This window comes from Formica exsecta, unplaced genomic scaffold, assembly GCF_003651465.1.
Source record: "Formica exsecta isolate Colony F162 unplaced genomic scaffold, ASM365146v1 scaffold1, whole genome shotgun sequence".
In the NCBI taxonomy this organism is placed as follows: Eukaryota; Metazoa; Arthropoda; class Insecta; order Hymenoptera; family Formicidae; genus Formica; species Formica exsecta.
In genome coordinates this window covers 500,983-510,518 of record NW_021848337.1, presented here as the reverse complement: position 1 = coordinate 510,518, position 9,536 = coordinate 500,983, and the positions used below count along the sequence as shown (strand labels likewise).

The window sequence follows — 9,536 nt, the reverse complement described above, 5'->3', positions numbered from 1 at the left end:
CTTTCCCTGAGAACCCTTTCTCTTTCTCGGACACGAGTAAAAATCATGTTGTACAATGATAAAGCGGACTGTTCAAGCGAACAGACAACTTGAAATCGAATATAGTGCCGATCACCTTTCTCGCATCTCTTTTCTGTATCGTGTAAACGTTTTCGTTACACGGGTATTATGTTCGGCACATTTCGCGCGCATATTATTCGATAGCTAGACAAAACGTTTCCCGTGACAGCCCGAGGGAAGACGGTTGATACCACTGGGACGATCTACATTTACGAGCAAGAAGAATACGACGCATAAGACATACGGTTTAGACGGTTTCCAGCCGCGGTGTATGACGTCTTACAAAATGTAACCAGTAAATTACAGTTCTTACGACAAGCCGCGTCGTAAACATTCATATCTCGTTGTTTGACATCGGGTGCACGAGGGCGGAGCATCAAGGCTACGATATTTCGATAAAAAAAAACGTGTTTCATTATCGTGAAATTTTGCATATAAGCTCCCTTCGTTTGCTGTCCCGATCGGTTCTTTCCATAAAGAGATGTAACGTCGCTCCGGGCGACGTCAAAAGTTCTGCAATCAGCGACGGCGATGTTAAAGATTACGACACCTCTCTATATGCGCTTACCTTCAGCTTTAGGTTCTTTGAGAGAATCTCCATTTCTTTCATAATGGTAGATATTCTCCTTCTATAAAAGCCGTGTCTCTCGTAACATCGATGCGAAGGCTGAATACGATGTCCGATCTAACCGGCGATGCGACACGAAATTCTGACACTACGAGATATTATTATCGCCAAATGCAAAGCAGAGCAGATACGGCGTTGTCGAGGAAGCAGCTTGAACGAACGATATCGTATTGTTACATAAACGCGTTCGCGCGTGCATTGTTCGATACCCTCCTCGATCAGCCGGCGATGCACTCGACGATGTCCGACTGGCTCCGAAAATCGTACATCTTGCCGTTTGATCGAGCTAATGTCGGATATATAGGCGACGCATGCTGACCACACGGCAATAAATATCGATAATCAATATTCCACCAGAGGCGATTTGGTTCGGGCTCGCGCAACGCCAGCAAGGTGCGCTGCAAGAGTGCAAGGAGAAGAAAAATCGAAGGGGTCGGAACTGAACGAGAAGAGAGAAGGAGAGAGAAATATCTTCAAAAGATGCTTTCAAAACCAGAAGCGGCACTCTCTCTGCTTCGTATTAAAAACCTTACGCCCGAAAGGACACTTTCAGCCGCACTGACCGACTGTGAATGGCGAATTTGTGACCTCCTTTGCAAAGGCAATTATGTTACTCCATCCTCTTCCCGGAGCCGGAGCCGCGATATTCTAACCCTTCTGGTTGTCTTCTTCATCCCTCTGCTTCTCCTTCTTTCTCTCTCTCTCTCTCTGTCTCTTTTTAACTGTTTCTCTATCTACCACTTTCTTCCGCATCACACCAAGAGTCTTGAACGGTTGGCTTTTACATTTTCAAGCTCCTCGCACGGAAAATCGCTCTTACATTCAAATCAAAAGGCCTGGGCCGCCGCTTTACTCTCATCGCTGTTAAAAGTTCGCTATGCGATGGTTTAATCCCAGCTGAGCGATGGTTTAATCCAACAGACTTTCTCCTTGCTATTTTACTATCACCATTGTCCGTTTGACACCTAGAACGACGGTAATTCCTTTTGTCACACCTTGCTCCATTTATTTCTTTTTCTTCTTTTTCTTATCAGCTCGATATCTTTATCTATAGATACAAAGTAATTAGACAAAATTGTACATGTCGATCGGCTTAAGCCTGAATTTTTGTCGTAGCATCCATGGTGTTATTACAAGAGAAATTGTAAATTGCGCCTCGTCATTCTTTAGTTAAAGTGACAACGCGATGCACAGCGTGCCGTTCTTAATACAGATACTAATCTTCACAGTAAAAAGCTGGCAAAAAATATTCGAGTGATGGCGGGACATAAAAACAAGACAAAATAGATGTTTTCATAATTTGTTACGGCTGAAAGACAATTTCTAAAAAATATTGGCGCATGTCAATGAACACACATGTAACGTAACTGCGCTTTAATCGGTGTATTTATAGATTCTCTATGTATGATCTTGCTATAAACACAAAAAAGTGCACTCGGTCGACACAACTGGGATAAAATTTTATTTTCGGTTCTCCATGTGTGTAGATGCGGAAAAATGCAGAGAGAAACTTTTATGTATCTATCTATAAAAACAATTATATAAATCATTATAATCCTAATGAAGAAAACATATTACGCATAATTCTTTCTTTGCAAGCAGCTTTCGATGTGAATCGAGATAGATAAAAAGATAGCTTATGGCTAGTTAATTGTTTTTTTAACTGTAAATATAATATCACATTTTTTTGCCATTCCGCTTTATTTTCTATCTCTCTTGTTTAACATCAATGATAGTATTATACTGTTGCGTAAGCTAACGCATTTACGCTGCATATGTGTGAGTATGATTAAAAACCGCAGTTGTATTATGTTTGCCCGAATAATTTGATATTCTGCATCTTATTAATCTCATCAATAGGATCTATTTTCTCGATAATTATTGTATATGTTTATGGATATAAATGTCACATATATATCGACACTCAAAAAAATTTTAATTTCAGCTCGTCCGAGAGATTTCCGATCTTTAAAATCGTATGTCACTCACTATATTACGTTTCGCGTTACAAACAGTCCTTTAATTCCAACAAAACACAAAACTACATTTTCCAATTCACATACCATACGATTCTCGACTAGGGACGATGAAACGATGGGTAAAAGGGTTCGCGCGCGAAACTTAATAAATTAATCCTGTAAACATAGACTCGCGTTTCGCTGGTTATTCCATGCGTGCATCATGGACACATGTATGCGTCCATGACGGCAATGGTAGGATGCAATACGTGCTCGTGGCTTTGGTGTGGTGTAAGTTCCGCGGAAAATATCAGTGTGTACAACGTTCTGTCCTCCCCTTCCCTACGTGATATATTTACTTAATAAACGTTCCCCGAATGGCAGGAAAATTTAAATTAAATTTATTCAGCGAAAACAGCACGTAGGCACGAGGGCGGCCGCAACATTGTTTGCGGGTGAACGAAATGCGCAAAACGGGATGACAGTATGAGAGAGCAAGTGTGCGGGGAATGAAGCGACCAGAAAGGACAAATGGATACGGAGAAAGAGAAGAGGAAAATTAAAGTAGTGAGCGAATGTGAAACTAGATAGAGAAGAGGAGAAAGATGGACGGAGAAATAGTGCTAGATATAGCGCGAAAGGAAAAGAGCCGCAAAAGAACTAACAGTTAAAATGAAGTGAAAAGCCTCTCTCGAAGAGGTGATGGCACACTTGAATGACGGCGGCTCGTTGAATTGGTCGTGGGAAGAAAAAAATGTAAAAATATGCTCTCGCCATGCTTTTCGTACGACGGAAATGTGTCAAATACGCGCGTGCTTTGTCCTCGGTCCGAGTCCGCCGGAACCATCAGGGGAGGAGTGATGATGTCGATGGCGCGCGATTGTGACAGAGTGTGTGCAATGGCAAAAAATTGTGCGTACATATATATGTAGTTGTGTGTTACTGTGCGAGAGAGCGTTTTATTCTTTCAACGCGTTCATAGAGCTCGGAGCGCCATTAAAGAAGCCTCTTGATGGCGTAATAACCGACCGCAACGCGCTGTTACTTCGGTTGTATGGTGCATTTTATTTTAATTAAGCGTATTCTACGATCTATTTTTGGCTTTAATATTACGATTACATGGAAAAAAAAAAAAAAAAAAAAAAAAAAAAAATTCGTTCGCGTTCCATTTCGTTCGTGCACCGGCGTTTGGCACTTGGCCGCCCGGTTGTCGCGTTGTTTTCGTATTATCTGAAATTTTTCCGGTGTCAGTGGCTCGTAATTCGAGCATACAACGATCGGTTAAACGGCTCACGACTGTCCGCCCGTACGTTCATAAATTCGCGTGCGGGTCTCTTTTATTACTTTCATGATACGCTTTGCAAACCGTGTCTGCACGATTAAGCACTTAATCACTTGCATATATTGGGACAAAAAATTATTGTTTGTTAATTTATTGCGTTTTTTCATAAGCTATTTATGTCTTGCGTAATGCTAAATAAAGTTAATAATTTGAATCGAGAAAAAATTTTTTCTTATTTATGCTATGTATATATACGTACACTAATTGAGACGAAAAATACTCTTTCCTTTAAAGCAGTGTCAACAATAAGAAAGATTCGCCATTATAACATAACATTTCATCGTTGTTATTAAACATAAAAGAGATAAATTAATAGTATATTTTAAGTTCCTGTTACACATACACACACACACACACATCTACAGGCTTGGACAAAGTTAGCCGATTCAAAACGGATGCTGGCATTAACGTTCTCCTCAAATTGCTATCTTCATACATCGCTTGTTTCTTGAAAATTAGCATGTTGATTAAAATTCGAAAGTTGCTTTGAAACATGAAACTGGGCCATAAGTTTCTCAAGTGAAAAACGCATAGAAGCGGGAGCCGTCGATGCCGGGGCGTGGACAAAGTGGTCATATTTCGCAAGTGTCCCATGTCTACCCTTTTGTCTTTTCCCTAGCGGCAACTATTGAAAGCAGCTTGCTGTAAGCGGATATTCTATTTAGGAAAAAAAAGGGTGGAAGCATACTTAAAGTTGGTACCTTGCTATTGTATAAAACTGCTTATCGATCGGCTCGTCCTTCTTTACTATATAAATCTACTTCGTTTCAATATGAATAAAACTAATTTATTTTTATATTCACTTTTCTCGGATCAAAGAATATATATATAAGAATATATATAAGAATAAGAATAGTATATAAACGCTTTTTTAAAATACTTTATTTATCGGGAAAAAATACAATAATAAAAAAAAATAGCTGAAAAAATAGCGCAGCAGATCTAAAGAGTATCTATCGTGTATCTATCAGCTGTGTTGCATTAGTTCGGTCTAAATGCGCATTTATGACAAAAGCAACGTTTCGTTGCTTTTTTTCAAGAGAATTGTCGAACTCTTCATGGAAAATCACGTTGAAGTTTGAAAAATTCGATGGCATGCTCGAAACAGACTGAAGTTCACTCGGGGGAACGCTGGGTGGACGGCTCTGCAATAGCTCACGGAACGTATCTTCCTTCTTCCCGGCACGGCGAACAGATTGTCAGAGGAAACCGTCGGATCGTTCGTTAAAGCGGAAAATCACGCGCACGAGATTTACTCCAATTTCATATTTTTTATATTGTGTTCACTGATTTATCGCGCTACAAACAATGCTTTATTGTATATTCCTAATTAAACATTAGAAATAAAATACTTGTGTTACTAAATTTTTAAATGATAAAGATTTTCTTCCGTGTTTTAAGAGCAATCTGAAAAATAAGATAATGTTTTCAGCGTCTCAATTGGCATATGTCGAGTATGCCGCCGCGAATCTTAATTATGCCGTAAATTCGTAAACATCAATTCAATTTTACATCGAAGAAATCCACAATATCTCTCTCTCTTAACTCGACTTTAATTACTACTTAGCTCAAAAAATTCGCATCAAATATATGGTCTTAATTATTGTGGCATATTATTCGGATTCGTTCTTAGTTTGTACAGCTTTATATGTGTATATCTCGCTTCATTTCAGTTTCTTTATATCTGCTATTCTATTTACACGAATATAAAAGTAAGTTATAGAGAATTCATTCATTCCGAGTGCATTTTGTGCGCTCTGCCTTGAAATTCTATTTGAAATTTTTCGCTACAGCAATAATATTGCGATTCTCTCAATATTTCTGAGACATATTCAAACATAATATTATTATATAACGTTATCGTTTATAGAAGAAATTTAATCACAATCATGCTTAAAATAACTAAAATGTAAAATTATTATATAAAATTATACATCTCTGTAATAGATAAATTGACAGATTTAATAGATAAATGCAAAAATGTTATCGTATGGAAAATTTCGAGTGTGCTGGCTCATAATAATAGAGACGTTTTATGATTGTATCACATTAACGATGATTCATCAAAATCGCATAAAATTTCCTATACTTCTTGAAATGCACAAGAGAATCTCATATTGTTTAATAAAATATAATATATAAATAACTAGTTTTTTAAAATTAATTTATCAATAATAGCTAATAAATGTGATAACGCTGTTTATAAATAAAGTTTTCGAATATCTAGGTCATGCTTATATATCTACACATCTAATTGCAGAAGACAACAATAAGCAATTTATCTCTTTTATCTGTAATTCTTGAAAAGCCGTACAATTTGTACCTTACACATTGCGAATTATAATAAATTTCAGGAAGTATATTATGAGCCTGTAATGGAGATTATGTATCGAGGTTAAAGATAAACTGAGGAAATCCGACCTGACGATTCTATTTGAAAACTCCATGTTATGGTTATAGTTGACACGCGAGATTATGGAGGCATCTCGTAAATTGCAAACAAATAACCTGTTCACGCTATTATATTCGCTGAGTAGTGATTGCGTAAATATAGTCCGATATCATCCATTATTCTGATCATCAACATGTGTTTCGACGCTATAAAAGGTGGACAACAAGACAATCATTTTGCAGTGTTGAATAAAATGTGGTTTGACAAGTTCGTCTTTTGTGCGTTTATGGTTGCATGGACCAACGCCGAGCAGAATATTCAATTAGAAATTCCTCAGGGATTTTTAAAGGGCCTAAAAACCAACACCGTTTTGCAGAACACACCGTACTATAGTTTTAAGGGAATACCATACGCGAAACCTAATGTTGGTATTAATAAATTCCAGGTAAGTTGATTATAAAAATTACCTATATGCATATATATCTACTTTAATAAACTAAGCATTTTCATATTTAAAATGTCGAAATATTGGGAAAGGCTTGTATTCATGATTATTAGATACAATAGATAAATTGATATTTCGAGCCTTTAAAATTTTTAAGATGCCGGAACCAGCTGATGGCTGGGAAGGCACGTATGACGCAACTTATCATCGTTCGGCTTGTCCATTCTTCTGTATGATAAAACAAGACTTGATTGGGGAAGAAGATTGTCTTTATCTTAATGTTTACACACCGGTGTTGGACAAAGATGCTCGTAAAGCCGTTATGGTATGGTTCCATGGCGGTGCTTTTAACAATGGTCTCGGAGACGATCTCTTTTTTGGCCCTGACTTTTTAATCGAGCAAGATGTCATCCTTGTAACGCTTAATTATAGACTCGGTCCAATCGGTAAGTGATTGTTTCTCAAGAAATCGTTTATGCACAATGTGTTTAAATAATTTTCGTATCTTTAAATCTTTTAAAACTCATAAAAACTGAATTACCGATTTATAGGATTTTTAAATACTGGTGACAAAAATGCACTTGGCAACGCCGGGCTAAAGGATCAGGTAATGGCGCTTAAATGGGTCAAAGACAATATACATTATTTTGGCGGCTGTCCCAACCGAGTTACAATCTTCGGCGAAGACGCGGGTGCAAGTTCCGTCCAGTTTCACATGATGTCTCCTATGTCGGACGGTGAGATATTTTAATCGTAATAAATTCTTGATTATTGTATACATATATCAAGATAAAATATAATATAATTTATCGTGCTACAGGTTTGTTCAACGGTGCCATTCAGCAAAGTGGAAGCGCAGTGAATACATGGGCAATTTCTTACAATCCTAGAGAATTTGCCTTCAAATTAGGAGATAAGCTCGACATTGAGACGAATGATTCTGCTGAATTGGTTTCTAAACTCGCAGAATTTTCTCCGAAAGAATTAATTGCAGCCAGCGATGAAATAATGAAGACCGAGGTATGTAATTTTCTTATAGCATTTATTAAACGTTACGTTATGCTCACTAAATACAAGCTAGATTTCTTCTTACTCGTATATCTATACGAGAAGCAACATTACATTAATTTAAGTTTACGGTACGAATGTACGTAATACACACGTAGTCAACGCGGACATTAATTACACTAATGAGTACTGAGCGCCGGGATAATTATTCGATTATGTCATTGCAGAATACTATGAACGGCCGCTTCGCAGCGTTCCTTCCATCGGTTGAAGTTGATCTAGGACAAGAAATATTTCTGCCCGACAATCCTTGGACGCTTCTAAAATCCGGAAAAATTGCCAACGTGCCCGTTATGGCTGGAATTACGGCCGACGAGTCCGCTTTCTTCGTCCAGAGTAATCACCAACGCGATATTACGCGACAGTTACACGCTCGACGTCATGTAAACGATATCAAAACATATGTTTTCAGTGATGCTTGGTAATATCGATCAGATGAATGAGCATTTCGAGAACTTTTTGCCGGTCGACTTGAACGTAACCGATGCCGGGCAGAAGAGCCAACTAGGTGAAAGCCTGAAGAGCTTTTACTTCGGGGATAAGTCGATCTCCACGGAAACGACGAAAGAGTTCACGATGGTAAGTACTTAATGTTAATATCGTTCCGCTATCGTTAAAATTTGTGCAAGCAACCTTCTATCCCTAAGTTTAATGACGTGCATATTAATGCTGTTTATGCATTTTAGATGTTGGACGACATCATGTTTGACGCTGCGACCGCGCTCAGTTTAGATATATTAAGCTCCCGAATTTCGGCTCCAATTTACGAGTACATATTTTCTTACGAAGCTCCATTCGGTATGATGAAAACTATGTTTCAAGTAGAGGATGGTGAGTTATGGCTTCCACACACATGCCGTAAAAAGATTATATTTCCTCTATATCACAATTTATTACGTTATTGCCATCGCAATACATTGCAGTGGTTGTAAATTCAATTTAATTAATTTTGTTTATTCACAATAATTGTTGCCTCATTCAACATAGGCGTTGCTCATGGCGACGATATGACTTATGAATTCTATTCGGATGCTTTGAAAAATGTGCCACAATCTGGTTCGCCTGCGGAGAAGATGATGCGTATTTTTACCACTTTGCTGGCAAATTTTGCAAAAGACGGGTGTGTGTGACTGGATAATCTTTGGTTTATTAAATTGATCTATAATTGCAGATATAAAATCGAAAAACTAATTGTGATATTTTCAGGAATCCTACATCGAATATGAATGAGTATGTAACTGTGAACTGGGAACCCAGAGGTAAAGAAGATAATTACATGAATATCAATCAAGAGTTAAAAATGGAGAAAGGCTTACTGCAAGATAGAATAAATTTTTGGATGAATTTGTACAAAAATGTTCTTGACTAAATATATATAAACATAAATATGTTAATTTACGAGAATGCAGGTCAAATATAATAACCACATCAAATCTCATAATTAACAAATAATAATGTATGATTATTCTTGTAAGGAATAATATGTATGTATAATATATTATATAAAAAGATTGCAAATACATCTAAATAAAATATGTTATCTGTGAAAGCATTTAGTGAAATGTTGTTCACCGTGAGAAAAGAGACACTAAAACTCAATATATATTTTATAATCCAGATTTTATCAATTATATATATATATA

General features: G+C 37.2%; 2 protein-coding genes and 1 long non-coding RNA gene across 3 annotated transcripts in view; 2 read left to right on the top strand and 1 right to left on the bottom strand.

Annotated features, from left to right (window-relative positions):
- LOC115246078 (teneurin-a) overlaps positions 1-9,536 on the top strand; it is a 486,292-nt gene that overhangs the window by 51,155 nt on the left and 425,601 nt on the right. The window lies entirely within an intron of this gene.
- Positions 1-9,536, bottom strand: part of LOC115246099 — a 244,898-nt gene that overhangs the window by 53,519 nt on the left and 181,843 nt on the right. The window lies entirely within an intron of this gene.
- Positions 6,559-9,440, top strand: LOC115246092 (esterase E4-like). The gene is made up of 9 exons (XM_029824699.1): positions 6,559-6,825; positions 6,983-7,271; positions 7,377-7,562; positions 7,646-7,845; positions 8,061-8,229; positions 8,306-8,472; positions 8,580-8,724; positions 8,881-9,013; positions 9,100-9,440. Exons 1-9 carry the CDS (start codon positions 6,574-6,576, stop codon positions 9,260-9,262), a joined length of 1,704 nt encoding a protein of 567 aa, XP_029680559.1. The 5' UTR covers positions 6,559-6,573; the 3' UTR covers positions 9,263-9,440.

Bases quoted from the DNA above. Each gene is read 5' to 3' on its own strand.
- LOC115246092 (XM_029824699.1), top strand. From the start codon at position 6,574: ATGTGTTTCGACGCTATAAAAGGTGGACAACAAGACAATCATTTTGCA. The intron at 6,826-6,982 runs GTAAGTTGATTA...AAAATTTTTAAG, and splicing joins TTGGTATTAATAAATTCCAG to ATGCCGGAACCAGCTGATGG. The intron at 8,230-8,305 runs GTAATCACCAAC...ATATGTTTTCAG, and splicing joins GTCCGCTTTCTTCGTCCAGA to TGATGCTTGGTAATATCGAT.